This window comes from Oncorhynchus clarkii, chromosome 23, assembly GCF_045791955.1.
Source record: "Oncorhynchus clarkii lewisi isolate Uvic-CL-2024 chromosome 23, UVic_Ocla_1.0, whole genome shotgun sequence".
In the NCBI taxonomy this organism is placed as follows: Eukaryota; Metazoa; Chordata; class Actinopteri; order Salmoniformes; family Salmonidae; genus Oncorhynchus; species Oncorhynchus clarkii.
Window position 1 is genome coordinate 41,527,645 of NC_092169.1, and position 15,206 is coordinate 41,542,850.

General features: G+C 43.3%; 1 protein-coding gene across 1 annotated transcript in view; it reads left to right on the plus strand.

Annotated features, from left to right (window-relative positions):
* Nucleotides 1-15,206, plus strand: part of LOC139381372 (protein sidekick-2-like) — a 605,846-nt gene that overhangs the window by 528,810 nt on the left and 61,830 nt on the right. Inside the window, exons 11-17 of the mRNA XM_071124848.1 lie at nt 1,682-1,849; nt 2,142-2,244; nt 3,387-3,563; nt 5,021-5,157; nt 5,294-5,441; nt 13,315-13,455; nt 14,303-14,484. Coding sequence (XP_070980949.1) covers nt 1,682-1,849; nt 2,142-2,244; nt 3,387-3,563; nt 5,021-5,157; nt 5,294-5,441; nt 13,315-13,455; nt 14,303-14,484 — 1,056 coding nt within the window. The remainder of the gene's footprint in view (nt 1-1,681; nt 1,850-2,141; nt 2,245-3,386; nt 3,564-5,020; nt 5,158-5,293; nt 5,442-13,314; nt 13,456-14,302; nt 14,485-15,206) is intronic.

Consider the following 15,206-nt stretch of genomic DNA (forward strand, 5'->3'; position numbering starts at 1 on the left):
TGACAAGATAAGAATATGTTGTTCTGCCCCTGAACAAGGCAGTGTAGGGGGCAGTATTTTGATGTTTGTATGAAAAACGTACCCAAATGAAACTGCCTATTTCTCAGGTCCAGAATCTAGAATATGCATATAATTGTCAGATTAGGATAGAAAACACTCTAAAGTTTCCAAACCTGTCAAAATATTGTCTGTGAGTAAAACAGAACTGATATTGCAGATGAAAACCTGAGGAAAATTCAACCAGGAAGTGCTGTTTGTCCTGAAACCTCTCTGTTCCATTGCATGTCTTCCCTCCATTTAAAGGGATATCAACCAGATTCCTTTTCCTATGGCTTCCACATGGTGTGAACAGTCTTTAGACACAGTTTCAGGCTTTTATTCTGAAAAATGAGCGAGAAAAATCACATCGCGTCAGTGGATGGCTGGGTGCCAGCAGAGTTTTGCATGCGCGAGCAGCTTGGACAGACATTTTCTCTCTCACTCCTATTGAAAAAGTTACGGTCCGGTTGAGATATCGATTATTTATTGTAAAAACAAGCTGGGGATTGATAACTAAAAACATTTGACATGTTTCTACATGTGGATTTCTGAACATAACGTGCCAACCAAATGGAGGTTTTTGGATTTAAAAATAATCTTTATGGAACAAAAGGAACATTTATTGTGTAACTGAGAGTCTTGTGAGTGCAAACATCCGAAGATCATCAAAGGTAAGCAATTAATTTTATTGCTTTTCTGACTTTCGTGACCAATCTACTTTGCTGCTAGCTGTTTGTAATGTTTTGTCTGCTTTCGCCGAAAATATTTTTTGAAATCTGACACGCCAGGTGGATTAAGAACACGCTAAGCTGTGTTTTGCTATATTGCACTTGTGATTTCATGAACATTTAATATTTTTAGTAATTTAATTTGAATTTGGCGCTCTGCAATTCAGCGGATGTTGATGAAAATGATCCCGCTACCGGGATGGGTGCGCCAAGAAGTTAACCGAGTGTTCCCCGGTAGGCTGTCATTGTAAATAAGAATTTGTTCTTAACTGACTTGCATGGATAAATAAAAACGGAACAGAGAAGATAGCACTATTTGGTAAAATACCAAGTCCATATTATGGCAAGAACAGCTCAAATAGGTAAAGAGAAACAACAGTCCATCATTACATTAAGACATGAAGGTCAGTCAATCCTGAAAATGTCAAGAACTTTGAACGTTTCTACAAGTGGAGTCGTGAAAACGTTAAAGCTCCATGATGAAACTGGTTCTCATGAGGACCACCACAGGAAAGGAGGACCCAGAGTTACCTCTGCTCCTGAAACTAAAATGTCATTATATTTTCATATTTTCATATTTTCATATTCAAAATGTGTTATTTCATTGTTTTGTTGTCATCGCTATTATTCTACAATGTAAAAAATAGTAAAAACAAAGAACCTTAAATGAGTACGTGTGTCCAAACTTTTGACTGGTGCTGTAAATATTTTAATTTAGTTTATTATTATTATTAGTTGTTCTATTTTTATATTGATTACTGCACCGTTGAGAAGAGCTTGTTAAGCATTTCACTGTACTTGTTGTGCATGTGACAAAAAAACTTGAACTTTAAGAAATTACAAAAGACGTATCCCTGTCCCCAGCAAACAAACTCTCTCTCTCGCTCTTTCTCTCTCTCTCTCTGTCCTTCCAGGTGAGCGTGTTCTGGCCAGTGGTTCTGTTCAGCTGCCCAGGTTCACCTTGCTGGAGTCAGGCAGCCTGCTCATCTCCCCATCTCACATATCAGACGCTGGCACCTACACCTGCATGGCCAGCAACTCCCGGGGCATAGACGAGGCTGCTGCTGACCTTGTGGTGTGGGGTGAGTGTGAGCGTGTGGGGGGGACAACATGTGCCTTGATCCAGGGACAGCATTTGCCTTGATCCAAGGGCAACATGTGACTTGATCCAAGGACAACATGTGACTTGATCCAGTGACAACATGTGACTTGATCCAGGGACAACATGTGACTTGATCCAGGGACAACATGTGACTTGATCCAGGGACAACGTGCCACTTGGAGAAATCAGAACATGCAGCACGCACTGCATCCTTCTCTTTATAGTTTGTGTGTATAAGTGTGTGTTCATACACCCACTCTCTCTCCCTACAGCTCGCACCCGTATCAACACCCCTCCTCAGGACCAGAGTGTCATCAAAGGCACCAAGGCCACTGTGACCTGTGGAGTTACACACGACCCCAGTGTCACGGTCAGGTAGGAGAGCACACACACACCAAGCACTATGTGCATGCACGCACACACACACAGTACACTTTTACACACACATACAGACACACTGTCAGGACTTCCGCCGAAGTCGGTTCCTCTCCTTGTTTGGGCTGCGTTCGGCGGTCGACGTCACCGGTCTTCTAGCCATAGCCGATCCACTTTTCATTTTCCATTTGTTTTGTCTTGTTTTCCTGTACACCTGGTTTACGTCTCATCATCATTACTATGTGTATTTAGCCCTCTGTTCCCTCCATGTCTGTGTGAAGTATTGTTCATTTGTCAAGGTTGGCACACTTCCGTCTGGTTTGCGACAGGTTTTGTTTTATGCCCGTGCTTTGTGGCAGCCGGTACTTTGTACTAAAGATTTTGTACTTTGTGCTGCCTCACTTGTTCTTTGGGCATTTGTTTTGTGATGCAGTTGTGTTCTGTATTATGATTGCCTTAGTAAAGTGCTTTGTCCGCTCATCTCTGCTCTCCAGCGCCTGACTTCCATGCACCAGCTACACCCACCACTTGACACACATTGCACCCACCCAAACACACACACAGTACACTTTTACACACACATACAGACACACTGCACCCACACACACACACACACACACACAGAGTGAGACGCACACAAAGCATCTTATGCACACACAAACACACACACTTTTCTCCAACCTTACATACAACAACACTCACTAACATTGCACAATATGACAAGGTCACAGGGGCAGGTCACGCCTGCTGTGCATGTCAAGAAGCAACCACTATGAGGTTGGAATGATACTGTGAAATTGGGAAATGTATGATTTTGCCCATTTTGTGTAAGAGCTGTTTGAAAAGGCCGCCTGAAATTTCAGTCTGTTTTCGGTGAATGGAGTTTTGGCAGTAAATTAGTTAATAGACCAATAAGATAGAGTTCCAAACCTCTCTGCCAATTACAGCTAGTTTTCAGTTTCCCACCCTCACTCAGACCACTCCCAAACAGTCCAAGTAAAATTCTTGCTTGAGAAATTGCTATTTGATAGGAAGTTATTTTTGTTTCGTTTTGACCATTTTAGTTGAAAAGTACTTAATTGTTACCCAGAAATGATTTGATGTTTAGATAACAATGTCTGTATTGGACCTTTAAACTGTAGGTATGTGTGGGAGAAGGAGGGCTTGGTCATCAACGCCCAGTCTATCCCTCGTATCCGGCTGGACCCGGATGGTACCCTCCACATCTCCCAGACCTGGTCAGGTGACATCGGGACCTACACCTGTAGGGTTATGTCAGTAGGAGGCAATGACTCACGCAGCGCACACCTCCGAGTCAGGTAACACGATCGACATATCTCTCTCTCCCTCTTCATCATCCTCTTGTTTTCTCTGTCTCTCTTTCTTGTTCATCCTGTCTTGAACAAGATATACTGCTTGTTTTCTCTCTCTCTCGCTCTCTCTCTCTCTTTCTTGTTCATCCTGTCTTGAACAAGATATACTGCTTGTTTTTTTTCTCTCTCTCTCTCTCTCTCTCTCTCTCTCTCTCTCTCTCTCTCTCTCTCTCTCGCTCTCTCTCTTTCTTGTTCATCCTGTCTTGAACAAGATATACTGCTTGTTTTCTCTCTCTCGCTCTCTCTCTCTCTCTTGTTCATCCTGCCCTGAACAAGATATACTGCTGGTTTGCTCTCTCTCTCATCCTGTCTTTAACAAAAAATACTGCTTGTTTTTTTCTCTTTTCTCTCTCTCTCTCTCTCACTTCTTGCTCTGTCCACCTCTTCGTGGTCTTTTTATAATGATCTCTGTCTGCTGTTCTCTTAACACACACAGAAAAATACAATAAACATTTTCTAACTTTCTGACCTCCCGTTCTTTTGCCAGCCCTTACTCATTGTCTTCTTGTAGCTCAGCTCTCCAGTCCCAGCTCTCCAGTCTCACCTCTCCTGCCTCACCTCTCCTATCCCACCTCTCCTGTCTCATCTCTCCTGCCTCACCTCTCCTATCCCACCTCTCCTGTCTCATCTCTCCTACCTCACCTCTCCTATCCCACCTCTCCTGCCTCACCTCTCCTATCCACCTCTCATGTCTCATCTCTCCTGCCTCACCTCTCCTATCCCACCTCTCCTGCCTCACCTCTCCTATCCCACCTCTCCTGTCTCACCTCTCATCCTAGTCTCACCTCTCCTGTCTCACCTCTCTCCCCATTCTCACCTCTCCTGTCTCACCTCTCTCCCCATTCTCACCTTTCTCCCCATTTTCATCTCTCCCGGCCATCTCTTCTGTCTCACCTCTCTCCCCATTCTCAACTCTCTCCCCATTCTCACCTCTCCTGTCTCACCTCTCCTTTCTCACCTCTCCTGTCTCACCTCTCTCCCCAGTCTCACCTCTCCTGTCTCAGCTCTTCTGTCGCACATCTCATGTCTAATCTCTCCTATGTCACTTTTCCTGTCCCACCTCTCCTGTCTCACCTCTCTCCCCATTCTCACCTCTCCCACCCCTCCTGTCTCACCTCTCCTGTCTCACCTCTCTCCCCATTCTCACATCTCCTGTCGCTCAACTGTCTCACCCCACTCCTGTCTGTCTCTCTCTCTTTTTTTCTCTACCCTGCTGTCCTAGTTTCCTTTAATGATGGATTTTGAGTAAATCTTACCTCTAAGAATGTATTTTAAAAAACTCATCCAGTCTTATCTCCTCTTTCTGTCTGCCCGTGTGTCTGACAACCTCTCTGACTATCTGTCTACCCCCCCCCCCCCCCCCCACACACACACACACACACACACACACCACCACCCCTCAGACAGCTGCCCTATGCTCCAGAGAACCCTGCGGCCCTGCTAAGTTCCTCAGAAAAGAGGGCCATTAACTTGACCTGGGCCAAGCCCTTCGACGGGAACAGCCCCCTGCTTCGCTACATCCTGGAGGTCTCTGAGAACAGTGAGTGATCTCAGGAGGACACAGGCAGATGGATAATGAGAAAGAATAAACCACTGTTAGTAGGATAAATAGAATGAAGAGAAGGATTAGATCATCTGCAGGTTTGATATGTGTCTGTTCTCTCTTCCTGTGCTAGACGCTCCCTGGGCTATCCTCCTGGCCAACATAGTGCCTGAGTCGACAGCAGTGACCGTCAGTGGACTCATCCCAGCACGCTCCTACCAGTTCCGCCTGTGTGCCGTCAACGACGTGGGCAAGGGCCAGTTCAGCAAGGAGACTGACCGGTGAGAGAGAGAGAGAGAGCCGTCCCAGGATACCTCTCTCCCCCCTGCTGTGCAATGATAACAGCCTACTCAGTCTCCCAGTCAACCAGTGTGTGATCCCGTGCCAGTACACATTGTTTGTGTGCGTGTGTGTGTGTGTGTGTATTTTTATCTGCTGAAGGATTAGTAATTGAGCCGATGCAGCCAGACACACACCACCACTTCACTCACTCAGGGGGGGCTTTGGGGGTGTCCCGGGAGATTGTTGAGATCAGGTTGGCTTCAATAGCCTGAGTCACTTCTCAAAACGTAGTGTGCTCTGGTCAAAAGTAGTGCACTATGTAGTGAATAGAGGTTCATTTGGGACTCAATCCCTCCTCTTACACAGGCTAGCTCGTCAAGCCAGCTCAAATGTGAGCAGTTGGATCCCCAGTCATATCCAGCTGAGAGGAGAGCCATAGGGGGCTCACGTCTGACAGCGCAAGGGTTCACACTGAGCGCTTTGTGCTTCCGTTTGATCCTAAAGTGCCACAATTAATCTCAACTGCGCCTCGCTTTCTGAAAAGTCATATCTCTGTATGGGCCCTTTGGTTTTGAATTGATTGAATTGATTCAGCATCATCTGACTGGTCCGCTGTGGTCTTTGTTATTAGCCTTTTCTCTCTCTGGCTAGGTACCTTATGTGTCTCCATCAGTAGGAAATTCATCAAGGCATAGTGATGGTTTTATACACAGCTTAGACACAGATACTGCAGATAGCATGGACAAAATCAAATCAAGTTAAATGTTATTTGTCACATGCTTTGTAAACAACAGGTGTAAACTAACAGTGACATGTGTACTTACAGTCCCTTCCCAGCAGTGCAGAGAAAGAAAATAGAGAAGTAATAGAAAAGTAAAACACATAATAATAAAAGTAATAATAAATACACAATGAGTAACAATAACTTATATACACGGGGTCGCATTTACCGAGTTGATGAGGTGAATATGTTTTTTTTGGGGGATGGTTTGTCCTCAGGGTTTTGCCTGCCATATCAGTTCTGTTATACTCACAGACATAATTCTAAAAGTTTTTGAAACGTTGGCGTATTTTCTATCTAAATCTACCAATTATATGCATATCCTAGCTTCTGGGCCTGAGAAACAGGCAGTTTACTTTGGGCACGCTTTTTATCCGGATGTGAAAATACTGCCCCCAATCCCAAAGAAGTTAAACAAATCAAAATAGATTTTATATTTAAGATTAAAAAAAAAAAAAAAAAAAATTTGAAGTTTGAAAGTTTGTTCAAGTGCAGTCGCAAAGACCATCAAGCACTATGATGAAACTGGCTGGCCTAGCCAGTCTCCAGATCTCAACCCCATAGAAAATCTTTGGAGGGAGTTGAAAGTCTGTGTTGCCCAGCACCAGCCCCAAAACATCACTGCTCTAGAGGAGATCTGCATGGAGGAATGGGCCAAAATACCAGCAAAAGTGTGTGAAAACCTTGTGAATACTTACAGAAAACGTTTGACCTCTGTCATTGCCAACAAAGGGTATATAACAAAGTATTGAGATAAACTTTTGTTATTGACCAAATACTTATTTTCCACCATAATTTGCAAATAAATTCATTAAAAATCCTACAATGTGATTTTCTGGATTTTTTTTCTAATTTTATCTGTCATAGTTGAAGTGTACCTATGATGAAAATTACAGGCCTCTCTCATCTTTTTAAGTGGGACAACTTGCACAATTGGTGGCTGACTAAATACTTCCATGCACGACTGATTTCCTACTCTGACTCCCAGTACCAAAACTCAAAACCTTCCTTGTCGACAACACCAGGCTCTAGAGAATTGAAGCTGTAAAACAGGGAATAACAAAAAATCAGAAGACATTACAACCCTGCACAACATCAATGCAAGTTTAGATAAGAATAACCTCATACAATTAAAATGATTTTTTACCTGATGTGATGGTACTGCTTGATCTGTGGCAGCGGCCTGAAGTATGGAGTCAGGTGTGGTTGCCAGCCATAGCTTTCCACCAGCACCGTACCATCCTCCAGTACAACCAGCTGTAAGATGTTGACCCGTCAGTGCTGTCCTTTACAACACCAGAAATCTCAGACAAAGTGTTCCCTCTGGTCTTTCTGAAGCACTGCTTCATGAGACTGAAGCACCAATCAGGGGCAAACTTGGTGTGGCCTGTGATCAGGAAGTGAAGGTCCAGATTGTGGTGGAGCTTGTGCATGCTGGAACATAAACTTGTTCTTGTTTTGGCCACTGGAGTTATCACAATTCAGGTCCACACGTGTTTTACTAACTCTGTAGTTGAAGAAGTGGTGCATGTAGTTGATGACTGCGCTGCTGCCTTTGCTTGCTTGGGCCAGCTTTCTTTTTGATGACTGTGTGAATGGTGGATTAGAGTCAGGCGTTTGCTACTGATTGATCCTGAAAGACAAATTCCAGATACAAATATTATAGCATTACTCTACAATAGATACATAATGGCATTCTGAGATATCACTACACACAGTTCATGCAGGGAATGTTAGCTACTGTAGCTAGCCAGCCATCTAACATCAGTTGGCTAGCTAAGCAAGCTTTGAAGCCTAATGTTAGCTAGCCTTAAGGATCTGCCCCTTTTTTTTCAATTTTAGCCTAAAATGACATACCCAAATCTAATTTCCTGTAACTGAAACACTTTAAAGTTTGTGAAAATGTGAAAGGAATGTAGGAGAATATAACGCAAGATAATACAAAGAAGGGAAAAAAAACGTTATTTTGTATTTTTTTGTATCATCATTTTAAAAATGCAAGAGAAAGGCCATTATGTATCATTCCAGCCCAGCTGCAATTTAGATTTTGGCCACTAGATGGCAGCAGTGTATGTGCAAAGTTTTAGACTGATCCAATGAACCATCGCATTTCTGTTAAAAATAATAATGTTTCATGTTCAACACTTTGCACTCTCTTCAAACAGTAGCATGGTGTTATTTCACTGCAATAGCTACTGTAAATTGCACAGTGCAGTTAGATTAACAATAATTTAAGCTTTCTGACAATATCATATATGTCTATGTCCTGGGAAAAATGTTTGGTACTTACAATCTCATGCATTAGCCTACGTTAGCTCAACCATCCAGTGGATCGGACACCTATCCCGAAGAAGATAACTAGCAATGTGAAATGGCATTCTGAGAAAACTAAACTAACTCTACACACACTTTATACACATAAGTTAATGTTAGCTAGCAAGCCAGCCACCTAACCTCAGCTGACTTTAGCTACCTAACATCAAGCTGTAACTTGGGGTCTTTTGTTTAGACATGTCACGTTAACGTTAGCTAGCAAAAATATTAAATATAATCCCAATCCATAGAGTAACGTTACTAGCAATACAAACCGATTGTCATAGCAAACTAAACAAATAACGTTATGTTCATTCTTAGTTAGCAAGCCAGCGATCGAACTCCAACTGGCTATCTAACAGCATGCTTAAGCTTGCAATGAAAACAACTTTCTGACAAAATTAGAATCTTATAATATCTGAACCTGTAGCTAGAGTCTTACCTGTATACATGGATGAAAGCTTCACATTAGGTTCATTGCTAGTTAGCAAACCAGCCACCGAACTCCAGCTGGCTACCTAACAGCAAGCTTTAGTTTGCAATGAAAACAACTTTCTGACAAAATTAGAAACGTATAATATCTGTAGCTAGATTCTTACCTGGATGTATACATGGATGAAAGCTTCAGGGCAGACTGCAACCCCTTTTATAAGACATCCTGTGTTTTGTCTGTTTATTTTGCACAGCTTGTTTGGCCGGTTGTGTTCCACTGATTTCAAAACGTGTTATTTTCAGAGTGAGAGAGAGTCACGATTGTGGTCCAAAAAGTAGTCCATCATCACAACTTTTCCCCACTGACCTTTGTCGATAGCGCCTGATAAATTCAGAGCAGGAATGTTATTGAGAGCAGAAGCAACATATTTGCAGTTCTCCGTGGCTAAAGTTATATATTTCAAATAAACTGCAGTAGAAAGGACTATCTAGGCATTACGAGCAGCTCATTTTACAGACACAAAATGCAACACCGCAGTCCAATCCAAACTCCTCTCTCGGCATGTCTCTAGCATCCAACATGTCCAGCCCAATGAGTGGGCTACTCATTGGGCTGGACATGTTGGATGCCAGAAAAGTTCAAGCGGTAAAGCAGCCAGTCAAGATGCTGTCAATGGTGCAGCTGTAGGACTTTTTGAGGATCTGAGGATTTGAGCCTCATGAAGGGGAAGCATTGTTGTGCCCTCTTCACGACTGTGTCGGTGTGTTTGGACCATTCTAGATCCTTAGTGATGTGGACAACTAGGAACTTGAATCTCTTGACCCGCTCCCCGTCAGCCCTTATCAATGTGAAAGGGGGTGTGCTCTCCCCTCCGTTTCCTGTAGTCCGCGGTCAGCACCTTTTGTATTGCTGATGTTGAGGGAGAAGTTGTTGTCCTGTCACCACACTGCCTGGTTTCTGACCTCCTCCCTATAGGTTTTCTCATTGCCATCAGTGATCAGGCCTACCACCGTTGTGTTGTCTGCAAGCTTAATGTTGGTGTTGGAGTCATGTGTGGACATGCAATCATCTGTGAACAGGGAGTACAGAAGGGGACTAAGCACGCACCCCTGAGGGCCCCCCATGGTGAGGGTCAGTGTGGCTGATGTGTTATTGCCTGCCCTCATCACCCGGGGGCATCCCGTCAGGAAGTCCAGGATCCAGTTGCATAGAGAGGTGTTCAGTCCCAGGGTCCTTATCTTTGTGATGAGCTTGGAAGACACACTGTTGAACGCTGAGCTTTAGTCAATGAACAGCATTCTCACGTAGGTGTTCCTTTTGTCTAAGTGAGAAAGGGTAGTGTAGAGTACAATTCAAAGCATTTCATGGCTACAGATGTGAGTGCTATGGGGCGATAGTCATTTAGACAGGCTACAGGTATTACAGACTGTGTTAGGGAGAGGTTAAAAATGTCAGTGAAGACACTTGCCAGCTGGTCAGCTCATGATCTGAGTTCGCTTCCTGGTAGTTCAGCTGGCCTTGTGGCCCTGTGAATGTTAACCTGTTTAAAGATCTTACACACATTGTCTGTATTGACGCTTTGCCTGTTTAATGGTTCGTCGGAAGGCATAGCAGGGTTTCTTATACGAGTCTAGGTTAGTATTCTTCTCCTTGAAAGTGGCATTTCTAGCCCTTAGCTCAGTGTGGATGTTGCCTGTGTCATGACGTTGGCCGGTGGGTAAGGTTTATGACCCCCCCATAAATACCTTTCTCCCTTCCCTCTCTCTTGACTCTACAGAGGGGCTCTTGAATAGCCTTTGTTAAAACCAGTTGAGTCTATGGGGGCGCTATTTCATTATTGGATAAAAAAAACGTGCCCGTTTTAAGCGCAATATTTTGTCACGAAAAGATGCTCGACTATGCATATAATTGACAGCTTTGGAAAGAAAACAGTCTGACGTTTCCAAAACTGCAAAGATAGTATCTGTGAGTGCCACAGAACTCATGCTACAGGCGAAACCAAGATGAAACTTCAAACAGGAAATGAGCAGAATTTCTGAGGCTCTGTTTTCCATTGTCTCCTTATATGGCTGTGAATGCACCAGGAACGAGCCTGCCCTTTCTGTCGTTTCTTCAAGATGTCTGCAGCATTGTGACGTATTTGTAGGCATATCATTGGAAGATTGGCCATAAGAGACTACATTTTCCAGGGGTCCGCCCGGTGTCCTTTGTCTAAATTGGTGCGTAATCTTCAGCTGCGGGCATTTTCTCCTGGGATTCAGAACAGAAAGCACACTTCCATGAACGATATATCATCGAAGAGATATGTGAAAAACACCTTGAGGATTGGTTCTAAACAACGTTTGCCATGTTTCAGTCGATATTATGGAGTTAATTTGGAAAAAAGTTTGGCGTTTTGATGACTGGATTTTCTGTTTTTTTTGGTAGCCAAACGTGACGCACCAAACAGAGTGATTTCTCCTAAACAAATAATCTTTCAGGAAAAACTGAACATTTGCTATCTAACAGAGTCTCCTCATTGAAAACCTATGAAGTTCTTCAAAGGTAAATTATTTTATTTGAATGCTTTTCTGGTTTTTGTGAAAATGTTGCCTGCTGAATGCTAACGCTAACGCTAAATGCTACGCTAGCTAGCTACTGTTACACAAATGATTGTTTTCCTATGGTTGAGAAGCATATTTTGAAAATCTGAGATGACAGTGTTGTTAACAAAAGGCTAAGCTTGAGAGCTAGCGTATTTATTTCATTTCATTTGCGATTTTCATGAATAGTTAACGTTGCGTTATGGTAATGAGCTTGAGGCTGTATTCACGATCCCGGATCCGGGATAGCTAAGTGCTAGAGGTTAAACAGAGATTCTGGGAACATCAGAAGGTGGGGGGAAATGAAACATATTTTGGAAATCCAACCAGTTGAACATATGCGTTGGTAACTTAATGAATATGATGTCAGTTCGGTTGTCATCTGAGACATTCTCATCAATGATAGGATGACATAAACGGTACAGTGGAAAGTCTACACATTATAGTTATCAGATTCAAATGGAATTGTTTTGCAATTTAAATGTTTGAATATGAAATTATTTGGGAGGGGATGGAATGTGAATTTAGTTTCTAAAATGTGATAGTTGGGGTTTTATGAGGGAATTAGGACCGATTCAGTGGCCCACCCATGTGAAGAGACACCCATGAAACACGCCCTCCTCTCCCTTCCTTTATAAAGCCTTGACAACAATATAACTTGCTGTTCCGGGTATATTAGGATGACAATCCGATGTCAGAAGGGTACAGATAATAACTACAGAACGAAGCCAACCTCAGCGTGAGCTTTGGTTGCGAATGGTATGAACTTTGAACTCTTATTCACTACAGAAGTGATACCTCCTAGCCATTGAGTTAGCAACAGCAGCTGCAAACGTGGGCTAGGAATGAACAGACAGAGTATCCCGTCTACCATACAACGACGTTACAACGACATTACAATTTACCACCAGATACATTCTTCTGAGGACAGGAAGATCTCTGTTGGCCAACACGACCAGCATCTACGACCAACCTACCGAAGCGCAGCTCAGAGTAAATATTTATTGCATTTTCCTTTTACAAATGGGCGGTATTTTAGAATGCATAAGATTCTGTATTTACAATAGAGTAGCTGCCTACAGCCCGATAGAGACATTGCTTCTCCCTTTTGTTCTTCAGTCTTCCCTTCTCTTTCACTCAAACCCAGCCCCCTTTTCTTTGTGTAACCAGCTGTCATATCCGTTCCGTCTGCTAGGGACGTTTTCCTTTATGACAACATTTGAAATCAAGGTATGATTCATTCTGTGTATATGTAATTCTGTGTGATTAGTTAGGTATTTAGTAAATAAATAATTGAACCCAATTTTGTATGGCTGATTCAACTTGTTAGCCAGGGTTCGTGAAGATTTTACAACTTTCAGATGAGACTGAAATAAGGTGATGATTAATATTGACTGCTATTGATATATTCATCCAAATCAAGGTTAGTGATCACTGCTCTGATGTCCAGAAGCTCCTTTAGGACATAGAAAACGACCGCGGAAACACTATGTAAAAGATATATATAATATGTTAAGATCAGCAAAGAAAAACACAAAACAGCCCGTAAAATGGATGCTATACATTTCAGCGCCATTCTCATGACATCGTGTTGATTATTGAAAAGAGCAAGAGGTCATGAGACAGGTTATGGATGAGAAAGAAGTGACAGAGCCTGTCTACAGACAGAGCCTGTCAACACGCTGCATTGTCTTCTCTTCTGACAGAAAAACAAACAACGCTCTATCCTTCCAAACTTTCTCTGCTCTCTCTCCTCTCTGCAGTGTATCTCTACCAGAGGAACCTCCCAGTGCCCCTCCCCAGAATGTGATCGCCAGCGGCCGCACCAACCAGTCCATCATGATCCAGTGGCAGCCCCCACCAGAGAGCCACCAGAACGGGGTTCTCAGGGGCTACAGCGTCCGGTGAGAACCATGGGATAACAGGATTGGTTGGCTTCTATAACCCTCCCTGGTTCTCTGAATCAAGGATGAGAGTTGTTATGCTACATGGAAGCACATAACATAAGAGCTCATGTTCAAAATGAAGTAAAACCACTAGCTGAGAGAAAGAACAATTTTAGGAGTTGCTCTTGTAGCTCTGGCAGTTTATCAGTAGGGATAAACTCAGTTTGCAGTAGGTTTGTAGCTGGTTGTGTCATGGTGTAGAGTAAGTTGGCAGGCATTCTGTAGATATTCCAATCACTCTGTCGTCATCATCATTTGCTCACTCTGGCGAGTGCTGTAGACTACTGCTCTGTCTCCCTCTACTGTAGATAAGATGTACTACAGTACCTGGCCTTAACACACTCTGGCACTGGTCCCCATGATACAAAAACACAACAGTTGAATGTCTTATTCTCCAACAAAGAATCAGTTTTTGCTCAATTTTGTCACCCTGGATGGCCTTGTAGCTACAATCGTCTCAGACTAGACTCTACTGTCTCTTCACCCTGGATGGCCTTGTAGTTACAATCGTCTCAGACTAGACTGTACTGTCTCTTCTCAGGTATTGTCTAACTGGTTTCCCGGTGGATTACCAGAGTAAGAACATATCCAAACCAGACCAGACTAACCTCTCCTCTCTCTCTACACCCTCTCTCTCCCCTATCCCTCCCTCCTTCCCTCCCTTCTCCCCCCTCTCCTCTCGGGTATCATCTAACAGGTCTTCCGGTAGACTACCAGAGTAAGAACATCTCCAAACCAGACCAGACTAACCTCTCCTCTCTCTCCTCTCTCTACACCCACCCCCCCCCCCCCCCCCCCCTCTCAGGTATCGTCTAACAGGTCTTCCAGTGGACTACCAGAGTAAGAACATCTCCAAACCAGACGTTACCAACATTCTCCTGGAGGACCTGATCATCTGGACCAACTATGAGATAGAGGTGGCAGCCTACAACAGGGCGGGGCTAGGAACCTTCAGCCACAAGGTCACTGAGTGGACGCTGCAGGGAGGTGAGTGATCCTGAATCCTCGCTGCTCATTTTCCCTTATGCTTTTCAGTCAGATGTTAGCTGGAATAGACTCTGCTCATTTTCCCTGATGCTTGTCAGTGCAGATGTGAGCTGGAATAGTCTCTGCTCATTGGCCCTTATGCTTGTCAGTCAGATGTGAGCTGTAAAAGTCTCTGCTCATTGCACATTCTGCTTGTCAGTCAGATAAATACTTAGATGACATTGGAAGGAAATTGAATGGAAAGGATTTTACCTGTGGAGAACTTACCTTTAAATACCTATTTCATGAGTTGACACATAAATTAACTTGTCAAGCATCATGCCCATTTGGAGAATATAAGAATGATATTCAACAAGGATATTTTCTTGATGCAGTTCATGTAGAAGGCAGCGCAGTCAGAACTGGAGCAAAAACCTTGAGTTAGCATCCGTGCCAAATGGTATTGAAATATTGCTGAATAAATGTAATCCTAGAGGTATGCATTCCTATTGAATCGTTTGTAAGGTCTGAATAGTACATTACACTACCTTGGCCGTAGATTTCAAGTTTGAGCTCGCAGCTGGAAACTGAGAGCAGTAAAGCCACAATGTTGTAATAAGTCCTGAGCCTCAAGATAGGAGAAGAAAAATAAGAGAGTGAAGATGTGAATATGGTGGCCCCTGCCCTGCAGAATCAATACCTAGCCAAGGCCATCCAATCTGAAATGTGTTTCGTTTGGTTGT